Genomic DNA, 23,729 nt, shown 5'->3' on the forward strand with positions numbered 1-23,729 from the left:
TAGCATGCACAAGGCCCTTCTTTTAATTCCTTAGCACTTTGCTGGGGGTGGGCAGACAGACATGCCTATGATGGGTAATCCCTAGTTCTCAGGAGGATCAACTGTGTTTGAGGCCAGACAGGGCTACTTAACGAGACCAAAGCAAAATGATCAGTGAGATGATTCAGTAAGTAAAGGCTCCTGTTGCTAACCTTGATGGCCTGAGAGTTCAATCCTGGGGCCCACATGGTAGAAAGAGAGAACCAGCTCCTGCAAGTTGTCCTCTGACCGCCATGTGTGCACCATGGCAAGCAAATGCCCACACACATACACACATGGGCACACACCAAATAAACAATTAAAATGTAATAAAAAAAAACAAATATCTGAGCATGGTGACACACCTCTGTCCATAATTCCAGCACTTATAAGGCGGAGATGGAAGCGTCAAAAGCATGCTTAGCCAGCATGGGCTACATGAGACCCTGTCTCAAAAGAAAAAGAAACTGGATGGTGGTGACTTATGCCTTTAATCCCAGCACTCAGGAGGCAGAGGCAGGTGGATCTTTGTGAGTTTGAGACTAGCCTGGTCTACAGAGTGAATTCTAGTACAGCTAGGGCTAGAGAAAACCTTTCTTAAAAAAACAAAACAAATTGTTCCTCAATGTAGACCAGATTTCTTATCATAAGGGCATTCTCTATGGATTTATAGGTTCTCCAGAATTATGAACAGTGAGTGAGTGCTCACTGTGCTCCCTGGGGTTTCATCAGATTCCAGATCAGCAGAGTGTGCTGGTGCCTGCCTGTAATCCTAGCACTTAGGAGGAGGTCAAGGCAGAGGAATCAAGAGTTCAAGGTCAGCCTGATCTCTACAGTCAGACTTGATCTCAGAAAAAACAAAACAAAACAAACAAAAGAACCAAACCAGGACTAGCACTTGCCACACAAGCCTGACAACCAGAGTTTGATCCTTTGAAACCATGGTGGGAGAATTTTCCCCAGTTCCTCCACACATGCAATATGACATGTATGTACACCTTCATGCACATACTCGAGAATTGCCCTCCCCCCCCAGAACACAAAAATTAAAAAGCAAACAAGGTACCAGATGGTGGTGGCACACGCCTTTAATTCCAGCACTCGGGAGGCAGAGGCAGGCAGATTTCTGTGAGTTCAAGACCAGCCTGATCTACAGAGCTAGTTAAAGGACAGCCTCCAAAGCCACAGAGAAACCCTGACTCGAACCCCCCCCAAAAAAAACCCAAAACAAAACAAAAAACAAAAAAACCAAACCAATGCTGGAAAGATGGCTTAGTGGTTAAGAGCAATGGCTGTACTGACTTGGGTTCTATTCCCGACACACACAGTGGCTCCTGACCTCCAGTTCTAGGGACCTGATGCTCTCTTCTGGCTTCCTCGGGCATCAGGCATTCATATGGTACTCAAGAAAATAAATAAATAAATTTTGTTTTGTCTTGCCTTTTTGTTTTTCAAGACAGGGTATTTGTGTAATAGTCTTGGCTGTCCTGAAACTCACTCTGTAGAGCAGGCTGGCCTTGAACTCACAGAGATCCGCCTGCCTCTGCCTCCCAAGTGCTGGGATTACAGGCGTGCACCACCACTGACCACCCGGTGAAATAAAAAAAAGTTTAGCCAGGTGGTGGTGGTGCACACCTTTAGTCCCAGCACTCGGGAGGCAGAAGCAGGTGGATGTTTGTGAGTTTGAGACCAGCCTGGTCTACAGAGTGAGTTCCAGGACAGCCTCCAAAGCCACAGAGAAACCCTGTCTTGAAAAACAAAACAAAAAGCAAAACAAAACAAAAAAAGTTTAATAAATAAATAAATAAATAAAATTTTAAAAGAAAGAAAGAGGAAGCAAACCCAAGAGCTGCGGATGGTGTTACTCATCTATAATTCTAGAACTCTGGGCGGCAGGGCGAGGAGGGGGGCACATTCCTTTAGCAAACACTAATGAGCCCTTAAGATCTAGGCTGTACTATTTATTATTATTATTATTATATTTTTCGAGACAGGGTTTCTCTGTGTGACAGCCCTGGCTGTACTGGAACATGATATGTAGATCAGGCTGGTCTCGAATTCACAGAGATTTGCCTGCTTCTGCCTCCCACATTCTGGGAACAAAGGTGTGCACCACCACCCCAGAAATCTGGGCTTTATTCTAAGTGTTGGAATTATCACCATAAACATGAGAGTCCTGGTCCTTCTATGTAGTAGATATTTGTTTGTTTGTTTATTTATTTATTGGAAGTACTGGAGATTAAGCTTGGGGTCTACACAATGGCAGGCAAATGCTCTACTATTGAGCTATATATTCCTGGCCCCTCATTTTATTCACTTGTTTTTTAATGTGTACGAGTGTTTTGCCTGAATGTATGTCTATGCACATATGCATGAAATGACTGGCATCCGATCTCCTGAGACTGGAGATACAGCTGTGAGCAGCCATGTGGGTCCTGGGAATTGAACCCCGGTCCTCTGAAAGACCAGCCTGTGCTCTTAAGTGCTGAGCCATCTCTCCAGCCCTTGCTTTTGAAACAGACTTTCATGTAGCCCAGCTGTCTTTGGACTTGACTTTGCAGTGTATCTAAGGCTGGTCTTGAGCTCAGGATCCTCATGCATTCCCAAGTGCTGGGATTACAGACAGACAACACCACTCCGGGCATTTATTCATGTGTTCATTTATTTACTTTTGTTGTCTACTTGACTATTTTTGTTTGTTTGTTTTTGAGACAGGGTTTCTTTGTGTAACCCTGGCTGTCCTAGAACTTGCTCTATAGACCAGGCTGTCCTCAAACTCACAGAGATTCCCCTGCCTTTTCTCCTGAGTCTGCCTCCTGAGTGCTGGGATTAAAGGTGTGGGCTACTATCACCCAACTTGTTTTTTTGTTTTTGTTTTGTTTTTTGTTTTTTGTTTTTTGTTTTTTTTTTTGAGACAGTGTCTCACTATACAGCCATTGGCTGTTCTGAAATGCTACTGTGTAGCAAGGCTGGCCTTGAACTTAGAGATTTGCCTATTTCTGCCTCTCAAGTGTTGGGATTAAAGGTTCTTGCCACCAGATGTGGCTATTTAGTTATGCTTTTTTGTTTTGTTTTGCTTTTCATGGTTTCTCCTTGTAGTCCTGACTCTCCTGGATTTCACTCTGTAAACCAGGCTGGACTCAAATTCACAGAGATCCAGCTGCCTCTGCCTCCTGAGTGCTGGGATTAAAAGCCTGTGCCACCACCATGTGGCTATTTAGTTATTCTTCATTAATTTATGTGTGTGTGAGTATGTTTATGTGTGTGCATATAGAGTGTGTGTGTGTATGGAGTATGCATATATGTGTATGCATGTGGAGTATGTGGGTGGGGGGTATGCATATATGTGTGTGCATGTATACATGTCCATGGCCAGGCATAGAAGCCAGAGGAAAGCTTCCTCTCTATCACTCTCTGACTTGTTTCTTTGAGAGGGTCTCTCCCTGCATTTGGAACTCCTGTGTTTTGGCTATGATGGCAGCCAGCAAACACCAACAATCTTCCTGTGCTCAGTGCTGGGCTACAGGTGTCTGCAGGACCCAGCCTGGATTTCATGTGTGTAGGAGATAGGAGTCAAGCTCTGGTCCTCATGCTTGAATAGCAAGTGCTCTTAACTCCTGAGCCATCTCTTCATCCCTAATTAGTTAATTAATTAAATTTTATGTGTTTGGTTGTTTCACCTGCATGTACGACTGTGTTCCACATGCTTGCAGTGTCCTCAGGAGCTAGAAGAGGGTTAGAGTTCCTAGAACTGGAGTTATAGGCTATAACTGGAGTTATAGAATGCTGGGAAATGAACCCAGAGTCCTCTGCAAGAGTAGCCAGGGCTCTTAACCACTGAGACTTCTCTTCAGTATCTGTCTGTCTGTCTGTCTGTCTGTCTGTCTGTCTGTCTATCATCTATCCATCTGAGACAGAGTCTCACTGTGCAGCTCTGGCTGGCCTGGAACTTGTTATTTAGACCAGGTTGACCTGAAACACTGGGAGATCCACCTTCCTATGCCTCCCCCAGTTGTAGGATTTAAGGGCAGGTTCCCTCATGCCCAGCTAATTTATGTATTTGTTTTTATAGGGTCTCCTCTATCCTATGCTGGCTTCAAACTCTTGACTTTTAGGAAGATGACCTTGAACTTCTGATGCTTCTGCTTTAACATTCCAAGTGCTGGGATTACAAGTGGGCACCATTAGGTTTCTGTGGTACTGGGAATTGAACCAAGAGCATGATAAGAATCTACCAACTTATCTATACCCCTAGCCCCAGTGTATTTTTTTGGGGGTGGGGGGAGGTTTCCAGGCAGGGTTTCTCTGTGACTTTGGAGGCTGTCCTGGAACTAGTTCTTGTAGACCAGGCTGGTCTCGAACTCACAGAGATCCACCTGTCGCTGCCTCTCGAGTGCTGGGATTAGAGACGTGTGCCACCACCACCCGGCCAGCCCAAGTGTATTTATTTTTATTATTTTTTAAATGTATATATTCATATGTGCAGGTATACAAGGGTGAATCAGAAGATAACTTGCAGGAATCTGCTTTCTCTTTTCACCTTTTCAGGTGAATTCCATGATTCAAACTCAAGTCATCAGGCATGGTAATAGGTGTGTACCAAGGTTTTTCTTTTGTGCCACCAACCAGCTCCCAAATCATGACAAGGAGATTTATCTTTCAGTATGAATGCTGGGCCTTATCTTATGTTGGTTTCTTGTTAACTCAACTGAACCTGTTTCTCTTACCTATGTCTACCTTGGGGCATTTAACTTTTTCTTTCTGTACGTTCTACTTTTCCAGCTTTTTCTGTGTCTGTCTGTCTGGCAGCTGGCTAACTTCAGGCATCTCTCTCTCTTTCTCCCTCGTTCAAACCTTCTCATTCTTCTTGAGCCTACATTTCTCCTCCTATTTATTGTCTCTGCCTGCCAGCCCCACTTATCCCTGCCTATGTATCAACCAGTCAGCTCTTTATTACAGCAATCCAGTGCCTTAGGCAGGCAAGGCGGAAAAGCAACACATCTTTTCATAATTAAACAAATGCAGCAGACACAAATGTAACACATCCTTACATTGTTAAAGAAATGTAGCAGACACAAATGTAACACACCTTTATATAGTTAAATATTCCACAACACAGGTGCTTTTTGTTTTAGTTTTTTTTAAAGATTTTATTTATTTATTATGTATACAACATTCTGCTTCCATTTACGATCCTGAGCTATATAAGATTCAAAAACAGTGGGCAGTAGTGGCACACGCCTTTATTCCCAGCACTCCGGAGTAGAGGCAGGCGGATCTCTGTGAGTTTGAGACCAGCCTGGTCTACAAGAGCTAGTTCCAGGACAGCCTCCAAAGTCACAGAGAAACCCTGTCTTGAAAAACAAAACAAAACAAAACAAAATTAAAAAAAAATAACAAAAAAACAAAACCCAGGAGAAGAGGTTTGCTTTATAGACAGAAAAGGCCTGAAGAGAGTAGAAACAGAAACAAAAAGCAAGTTGGTCATTTCAAAGCTATTTTCCTTGTAAAGTGCTTATAGAGAAACAACAGTTAACAGCATGTTACCATTTTTGTGTTTGGGTTCAGGCAGATGGAACACTATTATGCCAATCGAAACCAGTCTGTTTGGGAAAGCTGGTTGCTACTTTTCTAATCCTGACTTCTTGGAAATTCGGATAAACAGTTTAATTTCAGCTTGGTGATTGATGTGGAACTTCAGTTTGACTGACTCCATTTTCATTTTTAGCCTAGTCTATTGGGACATAGTGTAGGAGCTTAACCCAGAAACAATGGATTTCTATAATTCTTCTTTGACATGGGTACAATTTGGTTTACATCTATCATGCTGCTATTTCTCAGTAACTCATTCAATTAAAAATATATTATTTAGGCCTGACGGTGGTGGCACACTCCTTTAATCCCAGCACTTGGGAGGCAGAGGCAGGTGGATCTCAGTGAGTTCAAATCCAGCTTGGTCTACAAGGCGAGTTCCAGGACAGCCAGTTCTATTACAGAGAGAAACCCTGTCTCAAAAAACATACATACATACATACATACATACATACATACATACATATCTTTAATTAAAAAAATCATGCATGTACGTGTATATGTTGTGTTTGGTACAATGCACCCATATGTGTGGATACACGTGTTATGCTCCAGTATGTACAGGACAGAGGAGGACGTGGGTGCCTTCCTCTATGCCCATCTGCCTTATCCTTTGATACAGTCTCTCACTGAACCAGAGGCTCTCTGTTTTAGCTAGGCTGGCTGGCCACTGAGCTCCCAGAATCCACTTGTCTTCACACTCCCAAATACTGGGATTATAGGCATGCACAGTCATGCTCAGGTTGTTTTTTTGTTTTTTACACAAATTCTGGGTATTCAAATTCAGGTCCTCAAGCTTGCAGAACAAGTGCTTACTCACTGAAACATTTCCCAGGATCCCTAGCCCCCTTTTACGGCAGGGTCTTAGGTAGCCGAGGTCAACCTAGAACTTGCTTAAATTCCTCATCCTCCTGTCTCCACATTCTAACTGCTGGGATTATAGGCTTATAGTGACAAAAATTTCCACCTTTAAAAAAGGTGAGTTATCCAGTGCTGGTGGCTCACGCCTTTAATCCCAGCACTTGGGAGGCAGAGGCAGGTGGATCTCTGTGAGTTCGAGGCCAGCCTGGTCTCCAGAGCGAGTGCCAGGATAGGCTCCAAAGCTACACAGAGAAACCCTGCCCAAAAAAAAAAAAAAAAAATAAAAAAAAAAGTTGATGCCTAAAAAAAATGTTTTTTTTTTTTTTTTTTCTCAAGACAAGTCTCATTGTGTAGCTCCACCTGTCTTGGAACTCACTCTGTCAACCATGCTGGCCTCAAACTCATAGAGATCTGTCTGCCTCTGCCCCCCAAGTGCTGGGATTAAAGGAGTGCACCACCACAGCCCAACTAATACAGATATTTTAACATATGATTAAACGCAAAGGTTAGGAAAAAAGAAGGTACTCAAAAGGAAAGAAAAGACACACCTGAGTGCATGGATGTGGGGTTCTCAAAGAAAAGTTGTTGGGCTGGAAAGAAGGCTCAATGGTTAAGAGTACTTCGTGCTGTTTTAAAGGTCCAGGCTCCAATTCCCAGCATCCACATGGTGGCTCATTACCGTATGTAACTCCAGTTCCAGAGGATCTGATGCCCTCTTTTTTTTTGGGGGGGGGTGAGACAGGGTTTCTCTGTGTAGCTTTGGAACCTATCCTGGCACTTACTCTGGAGACCACCAGGGTGGCCTCAAACTCACAGAGATCTGCCTCTGCCTCTGCCTCTCCTGAGTGTTGGGATTAAAGGAGTGTACTACCATCGCCTGGCTTCATTTTAAATAATATGTATGCATGTGTGTCTGTGTAGAGGTATGTGCACACAGATGTAAAATTGCCTTAGAAGCCAGAAGAGGACATTGCAGTTACAGTCACCTGTGGCCAGCCTGATGTGGGTTCTCTGGAAAAGCTGCAAGGGCTTTTAACTGCTAAATCATCTTTCCTGCTGCATGGCCTCCAATTACTGATCCATACACCTCAGTATCTTAAATGCTCCCAAGTGACTCATTGTGGAAAGTAAAAGGAAAGCTTGTTAGATTGGCATGGTGGGGCACACTTTTGATCCCAGTATTCAGGAGGCAGAGGCACGTGGATCTTTGTAAATTTGAGGCCCGCCTTGCCCACATCCATAGTGAGATCCTGTCTCAAAAAATAAACAAATTCCAAACCAATTATTTGTCTCTTTCCCAATTAACCTGTTTATTGGCTGGTTTGCTGTTTCCCTTTTTTAGCTAGGGCCTTATATAGCCCAGGATAGCTTGAAACATAATTGATAGATACTTGATACATAATTGAGATTAGCCTTGAACCTCTGATCTTTCTGATTCTGCTTCTACCTCCCAAGTACTAGGTTAAGTAAAGAGTCACAATGCCTGGCTTATTTATTATTATTATTATTATTATTATTATTATTATTATTGGGTTTTCAAAACAAGGTTTCTCTGTGTGTAGCTCTAGCTGTCCTGGAACTCACTCTGTAGACCAAGGTTGGCCTCAAAATCACAGAGATCTGCCTGTCCCTCTCTCCCAGTGCTAGGATTAAAGGCATGTGCCATTGCCACTTGGTTTTTAATTAATTAATTAATTAATTTTAAAAGATTTTATTTATTATATATACAGTGTTCTGCCAACATGCCAGAAGAGGGCACCAGGTCTCATTATAGATGGTTGTAAACCACCATTTGGTTGCTGGGAATTGAACTCAGGACATCTAAAAGAGCAGCCAGTGCTCTTAACCTCTGAGCCAATCTCTTCAGCCCCCTTTATTTTTGGGGGAGTGGGGGTTGAGACAGGGTTTCTCTGTGGCTTTGGAGGCTATCCTGGAATTAGCTCTTGTAGACCAGGCTGGTCTTGAACTCACAGAGATCCTCCTGCCTCCGGAGTGGTGTAATCTAATGCGTGAGCCACCAACGCCCAGCTGACATTAAACTTATTCTCCTTCCTCCGACTTCAGAATAGCTGGGGTTACAGGACTGAGGCAACATCCCTAGTTTTATGGGGTACTGGGGGTCAATCCAGGGCTTTCCAAATGCTAGGTAAGCACTCTATCAATTGAGCTATCAGCTCTTTTTAAAAATTTATTGCCTGTTTTTGCGACTAATGTCAGGGCGATGCTCATTTGTGTTGACGGCTTTACACATCTTAACCGACTACCACCCTAACAAAGTAACAGAAACCAAAAAAGGTTTAAGCTGGCCCCACAGCATTCTGGATCTTTTGAATAAAGAATGGCTCGACGGTTGCCGGGAGCGGCCAAGGAGAGGCTCTCAGGTGCGTGGTGATTGGTTGAAGAAGAACTTCCGCAGACACTTCCGACGCTAGACCCGCCCTAAGCACCGGTGATTGGTTGGTTTGTGCAATCGCTAGGTCTCCTGGGAGTTGTAGTTCTTTTGGTTCGATAGGCGACGCCTGGAAAGGCTAATAATAGCTGGAGACTGTTAGCGGTGATTACGCTTGTCGCTGCCACCCGCATCATGTCTCGTATGTTGGTTCCCTGTCATGTGAAAAGCACCGTAGCCCTGCAAGTGGGCGACATGAGGACCTCCCAAGGTCGGCCTGGCGTGCTGGTCGTCGATGTCACCTTTCCTAACGTCGCGCCTTTCGAGGTGAGCGACCCCCAGTAGGCGCGACCAAAGCTTCTGGGCGGGGAAGACCTAGTAACCATTTCCCAGGCATTTACTCATTTGCAGCCTCTGCAGTTCCCCCTTGCTTTTGAGAACTGGCCCTATTCAGTAGCATATACAGTTTTTATTAGGCTAGAATTTCCTGTCCTGTTCTCTTCAGCATCTCTTCCCGTGTCCAGCACACCACTGGAAATACAATTATGAACCTCAGTACAAGTGAGAGGGTATTTTGGTTTGGGCCATAGTTGGAATCCTTAAATAATGATGTAAACTTCCCCATTCCATCGGCTCCTGCCACAGGTCAGGTGTAATTAATCTTTCTAGGTCCTTCTAGTGGCTTGTTTCTTTGTTTTTTGTTTTGTTTTTGTTGTTTCCCGCCCCCTAGTGACTTGTTTATCATTCATAGTTGCACTTCCATCTCAGCTGACAGTGACAGGGCACTGCATGACCTCAACACAGGACAAGGCCTACCTCTAATAGCATAGCATCCTGAGCCACTCTGTGACTGTGCCACACCCATTCTCTTGGCCTTAGGTGCTTTGTGTTATAATATGTGGTTATCTCCCAAGATGTTTCTTTTTCTTTTTTCTTTCTTTCTTTTCTTTTCTTTTTTTTTGTTTTTTGTTTTTTGTTTTTTGTTTTTTGTTTTTTGTTTTTCGAGACAGGGTTTCTCTGTGTAGCTTTGGTGCCTATCCTGGCACTCGCTCTGGAGACCAGGATGGCCTCGAACTCACAGAGATCCGCCTGCCTCTGCCTCCCGAGTGTTGGGATTAAAGGCCTGCGCCACCAACGCCCCGCCCAAGATGTTTCTTATCACTGGCTGGGGAAACCTAATTAATCTGACCCTGGAAAATCTGACCAGTGTGTTTGAGGTGACTCTTTGACATCTATATTTTTATTTTTTAAGTGTTTATTTTAATTTTATGTGTTTTGTCTGCATGTATGCTTGTATACTTTGTGCATACCTAGTACTGGTGGTGGCCAGAAGAGGTCTCTGAATTACCTGGAACCAGAGTTGTGAACAGCTGTACGGGGCCATGTAGGTTCTGGGAACCAAACTTGACTGTCTGCAAGAGCACCAAGTGCTCTTAACCACCAATCAGTCTCTGCAGCCCTGATATCTGGATTCTTTTTTAAAGTTCCATAGATGATTCTGATGGACATCCAATGATGAAAACTACTGCTCTAGCGGTCGATACTATAGGTCTGCCAAACTGATTGCCTTCCCCAACCCCCTGCAGTGTACTCGACAAACTGTCCTCCTGTTCTTATTCTGGTCTTAGTCTGCTAATTCCTTCTTAGTTAAGAGAGACACAGACAGAGACAGAGAGATACACGGAAGGAGAGAACCTGAGAACCTCTGCTATTACCAGATTGAGCTACAATTCTTTCCCATGCTAGATTCTTAGGTTCTCACTCTGGTACTTTTAAAAATATGCTACTTTTTTTGTGTTTGGGGGTATCTCGTGAAACCTAGAGTGGTCACGAATAGCTGAGGCTTATCATGAACTTCTGATCCTCCTGCCTCTACCTCCCAAGCACTGGGATTACAGGTATGCATCACACACCTGGTTTACACAGTACTGTGCCTCTAGCATAGAACTTCAAACATACTAGACAAGGCAAGCACTGAACCAACTGAGCAAATCATCAGCCCAGCATACTGTGTTATCTAACTTTGTTATGCAGCTCATCCTTTCAGGGTTCACATGTCCATTTTCTGCTTTTTTTAGGGTTAGGGTTCTGACCTCTGATACCATCTCAGATATGTTGCATGGTTTGCTTTTGTTTGTATGACTTACTGAGCTGTGAGCATTTTTAGGAAATGCTCACATTTAGGAAATGCCCAAAATTATGTTTGGGCCCCAGGAATTGTTGACTAACTTAGCGAAAGTGTACATTACAAAAGAAAGATTATGTCAGTGTGCTCACGCCTCATTTCTCATGGTGGGTTGGTTGTATTCTAGTTACTGGAGATCACATTTAAGAATTACTACACAGCTTTCTTGAGCATCCGGGTTCGTCACCATACCCCACTGCACACACCGTCCAAATGGGTCACTTGTCTTCGGGACTACTGTTTGATGCCTGACCCACACAGTGAAGAGGGAGCCCAGGAGTATGTGTCACTGTTCAAGCACCAGGTCAGCTGGGTCTCAGCATTGCTAGGGAATCCCAGATGAGGACTTCCTGTCTAGGGATTGGGCAGAATAGCAGGAGGGAAGAGTGGGGCAAAACTGGGCTGGGCTGTAGCTTTCATGAAGGTACTTGGGAGGGACCACTATTCTGTCCTTCCCAAAGCCTTGGGGAAGCATTTGGTTTACTATTGGTTGGGAGGTTCCTGGTAATGAACTGAGTCTTCAGTGGGTCTTTTTGTTTGTTTTTTTTTTTTGTTTTGTTTTGTTTTGTTTTTTGAGACAGGGTTTCTCTGTTTAGCTCTGTAGACCAGGCTGGCCTCAAACTCACGGAGATCTGGCTGCCTCTGCCTCCCAAGTGCTGGGACTAAAGGTGTGCACCACCACTGCCTGGTGACAGGGTTACTCTTATTGCCCTGGCTGCCCTGGGACTCGATCTGTAGACCAGGCTGGCCTCAAACTCACGGAGATCTGCCTGCCTCTCGAGTTCTGGGATTGAAGACTTTGCACTGCTGCCACCTGGCTATTTTTGTTTTGTTTTGGTTGAGATAGGGTTTCTCTGTGTAGCCCCGGCTCTCCTAGAACTTGTTTTGTAGACTAGGCTAGCCTTGAACTCCGAAAAAGGAATGCCTGCCCCTGCCACCCAGTGCTGAGATCAAAGGCATGCACCACCACAGCCTGCTCAATCGGTCATTTTGTGTGTGTGTGTGTCAGATGCTGTGTGACGTGAGCAGAGTCCTAGAGCTGCGTCTGATCCTGCGGCAGCCGTCACCGCTATGGCTGTCCTTCACAGTGGAGGAGTTGCAAATCTACCAGCAGGGACCAAAGGTAAGGGAATGTCTGAAACCTACTAGCTGCCCTTTATTTAAAAAGGTTCTAAATAGCTAGGAGAGATGGGGCACTGAGGTGGGCTGTGGGGCAACGATGGCAGATCCAGAGGGAGCCTTCATGAGCACTGGAGGAGAGTGAGTGCAGAGGTTCACAGTCTAAGGTGGGGTTCTGCCCCAGCACCCCCTGACCGTTGAGACCATCCACCACTTTTAGGTGCTGGGATGTACTTTTGTTGCTTATGTTCCCGGATTCTCCTTCTGCATAGCAGAGCATCTTAGTAATCTGAGTGTCCCTTTGATCTTACATGGTCCTGAACAGGGATTTCCCAGTGTCTCATCCTCTAGGGGCCTCTTCTTTGTTCTCAGATTCTGCCCCACTTAGGACAGTTTGCCTTTGCTTTGCAGAGCCCCTCCCTGATTTTCCCCAAGTGGCTTTCCCACCCAGTGTCCAGTGAGCAGCCTGCTCCTCGCCTTGAGGTAAGCACTCTAACACTTGGTGTTAACTACATATACATGGTTCTGAGATCCTGGGCATGACCATGTGGGCCTCTGCTATCCTGAGACCAGCTAGGGATATAATTCAATGGTAGAATGCTTACTTAGCATGCATAAGGTCCTGGGTTTGATTCCCAACACCACAAAAATTTGAGATTGGACCCAGGGCTCATGGTTCAGTGTCTTCTTGGGTATTGAGTATGGGATTTGAGTCATCGCTGGAATAGGCATGACTGAAGGAACATCAGGCTCCAATCACACATTCTGTAAGTTATCTGGGAATGTCACTGGTTTCAGTTGGAGTGCCCCGTATCTTATATCTTTAAGGGCACTGCTGGGGAGAGATTCATGGTCACTATTCCTTCCTTCTGGAACAGGGTCTCCCAGACCCCAGCAGAGTATCCTCTGAGGTGCAGCAGATGTGGGCGCTGACAGAGATGATTCGGGCTAGTCATACTTCCACAAGGATTGGCCGCTTTGATGTGAGTGATTACTTCCCTCTGCTTGGTTTACCTTGCTTTGAGCAGCTCAGAACTAACAGTCCCTTGTGTTGCAGGTGGATGGCTGCTATGATCTGAATTTGCTCTCCTACACGTGAGCGACAGCTTCTGCTTGAGACATTGGCCTTCTGTGCCCATCCAGGCGTGGTTTGGCCACCAGAGGCTGAAGTGTGTTCCCTGTGCATTCAAGTTCTATCTGTGTCAAAGGAATTCTTGACATTCACCTAGTTGTTTTAGCATGAATTCCTAGTGGGGGCATTTTCTGTCTTTGTCTGACATGCAAATTCAGTCTCTTCCTCTCAAAATTCACAGGTTCTACTTAGAATCATCGAGTTCCTCCTGCCTGTCCTGCCAGTATGCACACCTGTGTCTGCTACCATTTTCCCCATTGTTGAGATAAACCTGTTCCAGGTAGCTCAGGAAGGCCTGCTGTTTTTACATTCATGACCTGGGAAGCTTGAGGAAGAGATGACCCCTATTCATTCCTCTGCTTCTGCTAGTGGCCTTTTTCCTTATGTATTCTATCCATGAAAAAGATGATGTCCTAGAGCCCAGCATGGTAGCACACACTTTTCACCTCATCAGTCTGTGAGTTCAAGGATAGCCTGGTTTACACAGTGACTCCCAGGCCAATCAGGGTTACACAGTAAGACCCCCTGCCTTTTGGGGGTTGGGGGAAGAAAAGAAAAAGAAAATGCCCCTCTTTAAATTTGTCTTTTACCAGCCTAGGAGGCAGAGCTGGGATTTGGGAAGCTTGAGTGCTTGAGTCTCTGAGCTGGTTCCTGAAATGTGTTCTCTGTCAGATCTGGGCAGGTGCTTTGGGCACAGCTGGGGCCTGAGAATGCGGCCTCCAATCTATTTGTCATCAGACTCCACATGCAGCACATCAAGGGCCTTTCTCCCAGTTGCTTCTTGCCAGTCATGCTCAGGATGATGAAAGATCAACCTTGGGGGCAGTGTGTCCAAGGGAAGGCGTCACTGATGCCTTTTGGGAGGCTGAGGTCCTCCATTACCCTAGAGCAACCACTAGATGATGAAGGCTGCTGCTGTTTCCTGTGATAAAATTCAGTTTCCTTCTAGTTCTTCCTGATGTTGCCCCTGGGGACTGTTATAAAGCAGTGCTGCAAGGTGTCTTGGACCTGGAAAATTGAACATGTATGTGTAACAGTTTTTTGGGAAAGTAGCCATCTTGGGTAGCTACACTGCATTCTTGCTATCAGCCTTCTGAAGGTAGTGTCTTCACTTGCAAGACCATTGTTTAAACTCATTCCTTTTTTGCTGAAAGGGTGATCGCCATAGTCCTGTGCTCAAGGAACAATGGTCTTCAGTATGCATGAGCAAGAGGATTCTGGGGTGGCAGGGATCATGCATAATTCATAGCTGTGTTCCTAAGCTCCAGCACTGGTGTTAGTGTGCCGCAAGACAAATAAATACTTGTGGAGTATGTGACCATGTTTGCTGCTTGTGTGTGCCCTGTGTGAGAGCTAGAGACCATTATAAGAGGCCAGGCCACAATGGTACTGTGCCTGCCCAGAGGGTTTCACCCTCCAGTGAGTGCTCTACCTCCCACGGCTATTTGACCTGAATGTGTAATTCCGGTTTTTCAGCCATTTGCAGAACTTTGACCTTCTGGAGGCAGGGAATTTTAACCCCCAATTCTGGTTCTAGGCAGCCTATTCTGCTCCTGACTGCCTGACTTGCTTTTATTAGAGGAATTGCCTGAGGCCATTGGGAGTCAGTCAGCCTGCTCTATGGGCTTCCCACCCCCCTTCCTATCCCCTGTGGGCTAGAAAGACCTGTCCAAGCAGGGATTTGGACTACATCTCCCAGCGTGCCTGGCAGAGTAGTGGCCTCTATGTGCCGGACTGCACCAGTTGTGGGTAACAATGCAGCGGACAGTGAGTGTGGTGGCTCCTCTGTGTTTTCGCCTGCAGGCACAACCCTTGGTTCAAAGCCGACAACTCAGTTGTGTACAGGTGGGTGAAGGGCACTGGGCTCTGTTGCTGGTCTTGGAGGGTGGGGGAGGAAGCTGATGGGACTGGGCCCTGGTGGCTTTAAGCCTGGCTGTCCACAGGACGTGCTCCGCAGGACTCCACTCTATGACTTCCACCTGGCCCATGGAGGAAAAATGGTGGCGTTTGCAGGGTGGAGTCTGCCTGTGCAATACCGGGACAGTCATGTTGATTCACACCTGCATACACGCCGCCACTGCTCGCTCTTTGATGTGTCCCACATGCTGCAGGTGAGCCCCAGGCTGGGTCTGCCCTCCTCCCCATCTATAGTACTCTTGAGGTTTGTGTGAGGATATCTTAGACTATAGTGTTAGGGACTAACTCAGAAGGTCTTCTGATTGTTTATCTCTGATCTCTCCTTCCTGCTTCCACTGTGTGTTTTAATGCCCCTGGGTTTGCTAGAGCTGTACCTACCCTCATCTGCTGTGCTGGGTGTTGGTTTGGAAATGGGTTGGGTATCTTAGTAAGGTGCTAGGTCCCCTTGGATTCTTAAGACCGTGCTCAGTCCCAGGAGGCTGGGTGGAATAGGGGAAGTGAGAAGGTAGGACCTCTGCCATCTCCAGAACCCAAAGACCATTGTCAGTCACTTCTGGGCACACTGTGGTATGGCCAGCTGAAGGATGTGTTCTTGCCTGGCGGCCTTTTAGATGACAGACAATGCAATGGCCTGAGGCTTTCCATGTTTTCCCTAGACCAAGATATTTGGTCATGACCGAGTGAAGCTGATGGAAAGTATAGTGGTTGGAGACATTGCAGAACTAAAGCCTAACCAGGTAGGTCCATTCCATTTTTCTCAATGGTAAGTCCTTGCATCTAGCTTAGGAGGCACCAAGATAGGTCAGATAGAGCTTTTCAGGGCTTGCTATCTTTTTCTTTTTTTTTTTCTTTTTTTTTTTTTGAGACAGGGTTTCCCTGTGTAGCTTTGGAGCCTGTCCTGGCACTCGCTCTGGAGACCAGGCTGGCCTCGAACTCACAGAGATCCACCTGCTTCTGCAGGGCTTGCTATCTTGATGGAGTCTTTGGGTCATTTCCAGGTATCCAGCCAGCTTTGAAGAAACACTATCCCAGCCTTACTACATTGGATTGGGAGGCCAGAAACCAAAGTTTATATGTTCTGACCTCTCATGCTTCTCATACCTTTGGTATTCATGATGTGATCCCTAAACCAGCAGCCTCTCCATTTTCTGGGAATGTGTTAGGAATATGCTTAGGTACTGCTCTGGACCTGCTGAGCAAGAACCTTAGTTTTAACAAGATCCTTAGGTGGTTCATATGACCCATCAATCTCATGGTTTGGCCATCCAGTTGCAAGGCTAGGGCCTGCCTGGCAGTGTTTTGAACTCAATCCTGAAGTATGTGCTGGGAACCTATGAGATCATGAAGATGGTCTTTGAAGCTTTTATCCTAGAGGTTGGCACATGAGTGGAGTTATCTGGGTGGGGTGAAACAGTAGCTCCTAGGTGTGATAGAATAAGTATGAAATGGGTTTCTAAGAATTGAGTAGTGAGGGAGCCAGTTGAGTCTGGGGAGGGGTGAAAATTTACTTGACAAATGAAGTTCAAAGACCCTAGATTTGAGCCTATCTTGCACCCTTTATCCAGAGATGTCCATGAATTTTTGGTAGCTGAGCAGATCTAAGAATGTTTCTGGCTCACACTTGGCTTTGGCTTCCTGAACCTGAAGATAAGGATGTTTTGCTTCAATACTAGGGAATACTGTCACTGTTTACTAACGAGGCTGGAGGCATCTTAGATGACTTGATTGTGACCAATACTTCTGAGGGGCACCTGTATGTAGTGTCTAACGCTGGCTGCTGGGACAAGGACTTGGCTCTCATGCAGGTATATCTGCCTTTTATTCTAGGTACTTGGTATTCTTGGTTTATAAAGCAGTGCCCAGTGCAGATAGGGGCTCAGGAAATGACTCTTAATAAAAGAACAGCCAATAGATTTAAAGAGAAGGCACTCTCTGGTGCACAACAGGGTTTGGGGATGGGTACTAGAGGAGGTGGGGAGATAACGCTGCCCTGGCTCCTGCCCCTACTACCCCTGCCCCTGCCCCTGCCCCTGCAATGAGCATTCTCTGGTAAGGGTGAGAGAATCGACACACTTGGGCTCAGGTCATCCTTACCACTTAGCGCTGTGTGACTTGTAAGATGGAAACTGGCCTGCTATCTAGCTGCTCGGTTCTGCAATGTCCAACCCATATTAGGTGCTCAGTAATGGTTTCAGACACTGATGTGTTTCTGTTATCCATTTCAGGACAAGGTCAAGGAGTTCCAGAACAAGGGCAGTGATGTCGGCCTGGAGGTGGTAGATAATGCCCTGCTAGCTCTGCAAGGTGAGAGGGCCAGGTTGGTGCTAGAGCCAGCCCTTGCCTTCCTGGCTTTATTTGCTTCTCTGCATGGAAGCTATCCCAAGAGGAAGGTATGGATGCTGTATATTTGTATGCCATAATTCCAAAGTGAAATATCTTTACTCTCCTCTCTGCAAAGCTGTCCATGGGCCAGGGACAAGGACATCCTCTCCCCTCTAGCAGAGTTGGGCTTGCTTGGGACCTGTTCTGCTTCCAAATGGTGTTGGGCCCAACACCCTTGGTTATTCTCTTTGGGCTTAGGACCCACTGCAGCGCAAGTGTTACAGGCTGGTGTGACAGATGATTTGAGGAAAATGCCCTTCATGACTAGTGCTGTAATGGAGGTGTTTGGTGTGTCTGGCTGTCGTGTGACCCGCTGTGGCTACACAGGAGAAGATGGTGTAGAGGTATGTTGAGAAGTAGTTATTCCCCATGGGGTCTCATACCTGTAATCCCAGTGCTTATGGAGACAGAAGCAGGAACATCTTAGTTCATGGTGGGTTGGGTATCCATAGTGAGTTCCAGGCTAAACAAGGCTACATAATGAGAGCCTGTCTCAAAGAAAATAAAGCCAAAACAAACTCTAAAACAATAAATACAGTTGTAAAGCTTGGCACGGGTGGAACATGCCTGTAATCCCAGGACCCAGTAAGTAGAGAATCATAAATTACAGGCCAGCCCAGCTACCTGTCTCAGAAAGAGGGGTGGGAGTAGGGAAATGAGGACTATAATGCTGTGGTAGAGTGTGTCTCACTCCTGTACAACCCAAAGTGGTAAAAGTGATCACAGCATTCAAGACTTAGGGTAACTGCCCATCTGCTCTCTGGTCCATTGTGCAGATCTCAGTGCCAGCAATAGCGGCAGTCCACTTGGCTACTGCTCTGCTGAAAAACCCAGAGGTGAAGTTGGCAGGACTAGCAGCCAGAGATAGCCTGCGCTTGGAGGCAGGCCTTTGTCTGTACGGGAATGACATTGATGAACATACCACACCTGTGGAGGGCAGTCTCAGCTGGACACTGGGTGAGCTGGCTCGTGTTCAAGGGGCCCTGGAGATGTAACTCAGCCTTGCTGAGCTTTCACTCCCTGAAAGTGTTACTGTAAAGTATGGCTTCCAGGGAGTAGGAGATGGTTGATTGACTGACTGTAGTGCAAGACTGAGCCCAAGAGCCCAAGTGATACTTGATGGTTGTCACTTGGGGCCTTGGTAGTAAAGACTTCCTGTGTCCAGGGCTTCTGCATAGCTTACATCTGGTGTGTTCTGTTACAGGGAAGCGCCGCCGAACTGCTATGGACTTCCCAGGAGCCAAAATCATTGTTCCCCAGCTAAAGGGTGAGGTGCAGAAGAGACGTGTGGGGTTGGTATGTGAAGGGGCCCCGGTGAGAGCACACAGTCCTATCCTGAGCACAGAAGGCACTGTGATTGGTAAGTGGTCCAGATGGCTGGCAGGGTGGCCAGGGTAGGGATATTGGTCTTGCAGGGTGGTGTTAACCTATGACCTATGCATGGACAGGCGCTGTGACCAGTGGCTGCCCTTCACCCAGTTTGAAGAAGAATGTGGCCATGGGTTATGTGCCATTCAAGTATAGTCGGCCAGGGACACAGCTGCTGGTGGAGGTTCGGCGGAAGCAGCAAATGACGGTGGTTAGCAAAATGCCCTTCGTGCCCACAAACTACTACACTCTCAAGTGAAGATGTCCCGTGGAAAAGCCCTTCCCTCCAGGAATCTTGTCCTAGGTGGCCTTCCATAGTGCTTAATCAGAGTAGTGAAGCACAACTCACAGGGGTTTGTTGTGGTCTGGTTAGGGTAGGGAGAACATCCCAGAACATCCCATCTATTCTTCCCAGTCAAGCCAGCCTAACTTTAGGTTTTTTTTTTTTTGTTGTTGTTGTTGTTTGTTTTTCGAGATAGGGTTTCCCTGTGTAGCTTTGGAGCCTGTCCTTGAACTAGTAGACCAGGCTGGCCTCAAACTCACAGAGATCAGCCTGCCTCTGCCTCCCGAGTGCTGGGATTAAAGGGCTCAATTTTAAATGACAAATCACCTTACTTAATGTCCTATTTTAGTACACAATGCCACTAACCTTATTCTGCCAGATGCTGGCTATAGAAAAATTGTCTGCCTTTGTGTGGAAGATAACACCTGCCCAACCTACCTCACCATGGTTTCTCTAATTTCAAAGGGCTATTACTGTGGGAAGTGTGAGCTTAGGTACCTTCTCCACTTTGCTTCCCATGAATGTATACTCTGCCTTTCCTTGGATAAAGATGACTCCTGACTCAGTGTCGGCTGAGTTGTTCCTTTGTGCAAATGTAGGGATGGCTAAGCAAACACAGACTCACCCTTCCACATTCCCTAGTCAACTTAACCTGCTGTGCAACAGCATGACATGGCAAGCTTGGTACTTGTGCTTACCTTAGCTCTTGTTGTGAATAACTGTACTTCACTAACTCTTGAAAAAAATTAAAGTTTCCTTCTGGGGCTGAAGAGCTGCTCAGTAGTTAAAAGCACTGGCTGCTCTTCCAGAGGACCAAGGTTCAATTTCCAGCACCCACATGGCAAAATCCAACTCAAAGTAACTTGACACCCTTATAAAGACATAAATGCAGGCAAAACAACAATGCACATAAAATAAAAAAATCTTAACGTTTCCTTCCTTCTTGCCATGGTCTCTAGCTTTATTGTTCTTTGCTCACTGGGTTCCTGGGGGGCCAACCCAATGCCTGTCTTCTTGGCCTCCAACACAGGTTTTGAGTAGGCGCTCCTTGAAAGGGGCCAGGTATACATACAGAAGTGGTGTGGTGGCCTACCCCTGTAATCCCAGCACTTGTGAGTTGGAGACAAAAGTGTTGGAAGTTCAAGGTCATCCTCAGTCATATGTTGAACTGAAGGCCAGCCTGGACAACATGAGACATTAACTCAACTGTCCCAATCCCTCCCACTCACAAAAAACTAATGGGGGTATTACCCCTGTTGGGCAACCTACCACCACTCTAGGGGGTTGGCGTCAGTTCTCCACCTCTTCAAATTACACAACCCAGGATCCCTTACCAGTTGCCCGTGTGCACACACCCTTGTCCTATTGGAATAACCACACAACTGATGCACTTCTGTCTTTAATATGCGACATCCTCAGGTGCTCCTGGGGTGGAATGTGAGACCTTGGCTCTTTGTGGTGATGTCAGTGGGTGGGTCTGAGGCTGTGAAGAACATCTTTCTGCCATACAGATGATGCATCGCTGGAGTAGGTACTTGTGCATGAGGAGCTCAGTACAGTTTCATTTTTAGTACACCTGCTACAAAGTCTTTGTAGACAAAGGCTGCCAGAAGGCTATGTGACATCTAACAAAGAGACGGGGACACCTGAGGTAGCTAGTGGCCCAGCTGAGACAGGCAGAAACACAGCCATTAGAGACCCAATATGAAGGGCCCAAGGCTATCTGGCTTGTGGCTCTCTCTTACTGGTTGATATTCCTAGGAGCTGAAGTGATTCTAGTAGGCTTTTAGGATAAGGCCCTTGTCAGATGGGAAGTGATAAGGCTGCAAGGCACAATGAAGTCATTGCAATAATTGCTTAGTACCTCCCTCGGAGGGTACAAAGTACAGACCAAAAAACTCCATTGGCACTTAAGGGACTCAGTCCACTCTGTCTCGTAGGTACTCAACTTGTCCCCAAAGAACAGAGAACTAGATCAGTTGGGAAATGATATCTTCCTCTGCTTGCAGACCTGGAAGACTAGCTGGGCCAGGGAGGTACATGTTTGGTGCTCTAGTCCAGGCCAGGATTAGCTGGCTTCTGCCCATAAAGCAAAGCCAAGGAAATCAGGGCTTAAGGGAAGAACAGACTTCCCTTATAAATCTCAGAACTGTTAACCTCAAGATTTCTCCTAGGAGAACAAATCTCTAGAAGATCACATCCCAAGGAAATGAGGACAGGAAAAAGACAAAGTGAAAGGGCTGCTGACCTCCCCAACCAAAATGCTTCTTAGCTCTGACCCTTGACAGAAGTCTTAGGGCAACTACACTGGGGTAGAGACAGACTTCACCTGCCCAGTACCTGGAGCTGTTGAAGGCAAGGCTGAAAGCAATGGAGGCTCACCCTGGAAACACTGTGGTACTCCAGTCCCCCAACCCCAAGCCCTCTGCAGTTGTCCAACGGGTCTGGGCAGCAGCAGGATGCAACCTAGGAGCCAGCAGTCCCAGTTATGTCTCTGGAGACGCTTCTGCTGCTGCCTTCCCTTATTCTCTGTGGGTTTTGAGAGGTTCATTTGCTGCCATTTCCCTGAAAGTGATGGAGAGAAGCAAGGTTACTTCATGAATAGCAGAATAGTTTATCCATGAATACTTGCTATTAAGCAGAGAGTTATAAAGGCAAATTAGATCAGGTCACTGTCTTGCTGAATCAGTCCTTCAATCGCTCCATGGTCCCCCTATGCTCTTGTGTTCAAAGTTCACTATCACAGCCTCTCCTAGTCTCCTAGTGTGTCACATTTGTCCCTGCTACTGGGTCTGTTTTTATCCTTTTTTTTTTTTTTTTCTTATCCAGTATACTGTGCCGTCCTCTCTTTGGTCTCAGTTTAGGTGTCATGGGGGAGGGGCTGCTTTCCTGAGCAACTTTGCATTTGTACTTATTTTCCTTCTAAATCTCTTGCTTCCCCTGTAGCAGAGTCTGGGTTGTCCTTGTTTTCTGGGCCTGCTGTGAGCTCTGCTATCTGGTAGAAGCTCAGAGACTGACTGAATGAAGTGTCTTGATAAGTAGGCTGGTTTTTTTTTTTTTTTTTTTTTTTTTTTTTTGATGAGGTAGTGTGCTAAGAATAGAGGCTGTTAGGCTGGCGTTATAGTTCCAATGGTACAGTACTTGCCTAGAATAGATACTCTCACTTTCCTAATGAAGGACTTCCCAATCAAGGGATTTGTTTCCAACAGACCTACCTACCACTTCACCTTTCTAAAATTACGGTACCACCACCATCCATCCCCACTGCATATGCTGATAAGAGGCACTGCTAAATGCCCAACTCGAATCCTGAGCTCTACCTGCAGAATTGGAGGGTTCTTGCAGAGGCCACTAAGGTGGTGGCCCTGCGAATTCTCTTCCCTGTCACCAGCACTCAGTGTTCTCTGCCTGCCAAGCATGGGGTTGGGATAGACGGAGATTTACTCACCATGAAGGAAAATGTGTGGAGCCATCAGGTGTGGATCCATTCTGGCCACCCAGACCTGGAGGCAGGAACACACCCAGAGCTGCAGGAGGCTGAGGGTGGGGATCTGAGCAGGCTCAGGTAAGGGGCCACTGGTACAGTTTAAGAGATTGGGGCTGGGATGCTAGGGACTGGTAGTATTGTCTGGTAAGGGTTTTTGAGAAACCGTTACAACGTGATTATGGACAGGTGGGGATTCTGATGTAAGATGGTATGGGGGTGTAAGTCTGGGTGCAACGAGGCTTCTGGGAGACCAGTGGCAGTCTACGCGGACACAGGAGAAACAAGTGGTATAGCTTGGTGGTGGTAGGGGCAGCCAGGCCAAGGAGGTTCGTAGGGAGCCTCACCTGGACGGTGATACAACCCGGTCACTGTGTTCCCGTAGAACCCCCACGCCAGCTGGATGCCCAGGAGACTTAACACCAACCACAGCAGGAGCAGCTTGAAGAGAGTCACTCGCATGTCTTGTGTCTCCCACTCCCGCAGGAATTCGCTGCCCAGGGTGCCCAGCGCTCCGAGCACCGACGCGGGCAGAGCTTGCAAAAACTGCCCAGACCAAGGTTCCGCCATGACTGGCCAGCGCCCCACCGGGTGTACTGTCACCGTAGTTCTCACTGCGCAAGCGCACGGTCTTCCGGGGTTAGAGAAGTAGGTGCGCACGCGTAATGTCGGGCAAAGACGATCTACTTCGCTTGCGCGAAGTGTTGGCAGTTTGGGGCAGGGCTTTAAAACCGCGCAGGCGCACCCATCCCCGCCCTGCTACTTAAAGGATGAGTGAATCGGTGAGTATAAAATAGCAACTTGGTCTTTTATAGCCCCGGAGTTCCCGTGATGCTCCACGCGGCCGCAATGATTGGTTAAGCGTCTTGCTTTTAGGGCGTGGTTGCGCTCTTGAGCAATCGTGGACGAACTGCGAGAGTGCGCGCGTGCGCGGGGCCGCGACTGGCGCCAGCTCGAGCCCGCAGGGCGCTCGGGGGCGCGCACGTCGCTCCCCGCCCT

At 46.7% G+C, this 23,729-nt stretch overlaps 3 protein-coding genes across 15 annotated transcripts; 2 read left to right on the top strand and 1 right to left on the bottom strand.

Moving 5' to 3' along the window:
- The first annotated feature begins 8,974 nt into the window (after nucleotides 1–8,974).
- On the top strand, nucleotides 8,975–14,609 carry Nicn1 (nicolin 1). Of its 3 annotated transcripts, none has more exons than XR_004769759.1 (7): nucleotides 8,975–9,187; nucleotides 11,173–11,349; nucleotides 12,055–12,168; nucleotides 12,576–12,647; nucleotides 13,043–13,147; nucleotides 13,222–13,333; nucleotides 13,478–14,609. XR_004769759.1 is itself a non-coding variant. In XM_027414550.2 (6 exons), the coding sequence occupies exons 1-6, from the start codon at nucleotides 9,056–9,058 to the stop codon at nucleotides 13,261–13,263; spliced, it is 642 nt and encodes a 213-aa protein (XP_027270351.1). In that variant the 5' UTR covers nucleotides 8,975–9,055; the 3' UTR covers nucleotides 13,264–14,609. The 3 variants fall into 3 exon arrangements, 1 of the variants encoding a protein (XP_027270351.1); XR_003485130.2 differs by having other exon boundaries at nucleotides 14,246–14,609; XM_027414550.2 differs by having other exon boundaries at nucleotides 13,222–14,609.
- On the top strand, nucleotides 13,222–20,191 carry Amt (aminomethyltransferase). 7 transcript variants are annotated; one of them, XM_035443960.1, is made up of 11 exons: nucleotides 13,222–13,333; nucleotides 14,246–14,320; nucleotides 15,100–15,141; nucleotides 15,225–15,407; nucleotides 15,870–15,950; nucleotides 16,887–17,018; nucleotides 17,439–17,517; nucleotides 17,794–17,939; nucleotides 18,372–18,552; nucleotides 18,800–18,955; nucleotides 19,044–20,191. In XM_035443960.1, the coding sequence occupies exons 2-11, from the start codon at nucleotides 14,255–14,257 to the stop codon at nucleotides 19,220–19,222; spliced, it is 1,245 nt and encodes a 414-aa protein (XP_035299851.1). In that variant the 5' UTR covers nucleotides 13,222–13,333; nucleotides 14,246–14,254; the 3' UTR covers nucleotides 19,223–20,191. The 7 variants fall into 7 exon arrangements, with proteins under 7 accessions (XP_035299851.1, XP_027270348.1, XP_035299850.1 ...); XM_027414547.2 differs by having other exon boundaries at nucleotides 15,240–15,407; XM_035443959.1 differs by lacking the exon at nucleotides 13,222–13,333 and adding an exon at nucleotides 13,444–13,576 and having other exon boundaries at nucleotides 19,044–20,185.
- Nucleotides 20,192–20,632: 441 nt separating this feature from the next.
- On the bottom strand, nucleotides 20,633–23,327 carry Tcta (T cell leukemia translocation altered). 5 transcript variants are annotated; one of them, XM_027414557.2, is made up of 3 exons: nucleotides 23,078–23,327; nucleotides 21,629–21,811; nucleotides 20,633–20,871 (listed from the first exon to the last, which is right to left on the bottom strand). In XM_027414557.2, the coding sequence occupies exons 1-3, from the start codon at nucleotides 23,298–23,300 to the stop codon at nucleotides 20,861–20,863; spliced, it is 417 nt and encodes a 138-aa protein (XP_027270358.1). In that variant the 5' UTR covers nucleotides 23,301–23,327; the 3' UTR covers nucleotides 20,633–20,860. The 5 variants fall into 5 exon arrangements, with proteins under 5 accessions (XP_027270358.1, XP_027270357.1, XP_027270359.1 ...); XM_027414556.2 differs by having other exon boundaries at nucleotides 21,587–21,811; XM_027414558.2 differs by adding an exon at nucleotides 22,695–22,749 and having other exon boundaries at nucleotides 20,633–21,811.
- Between the last annotated feature and the right edge of the window lie 402 nt (nucleotides 23,328–23,729).

The sequence above is a fragment of the Cricetulus griseus genome, chromosome 4 (genome assembly GCF_003668045.3).
Source record: "Cricetulus griseus strain 17A/GY chromosome 4, alternate assembly CriGri-PICRH-1.0, whole genome shotgun sequence".
Classification (NCBI taxonomy): Eukaryota; Metazoa; Chordata; class Mammalia; order Rodentia; family Cricetidae; genus Cricetulus; species Cricetulus griseus.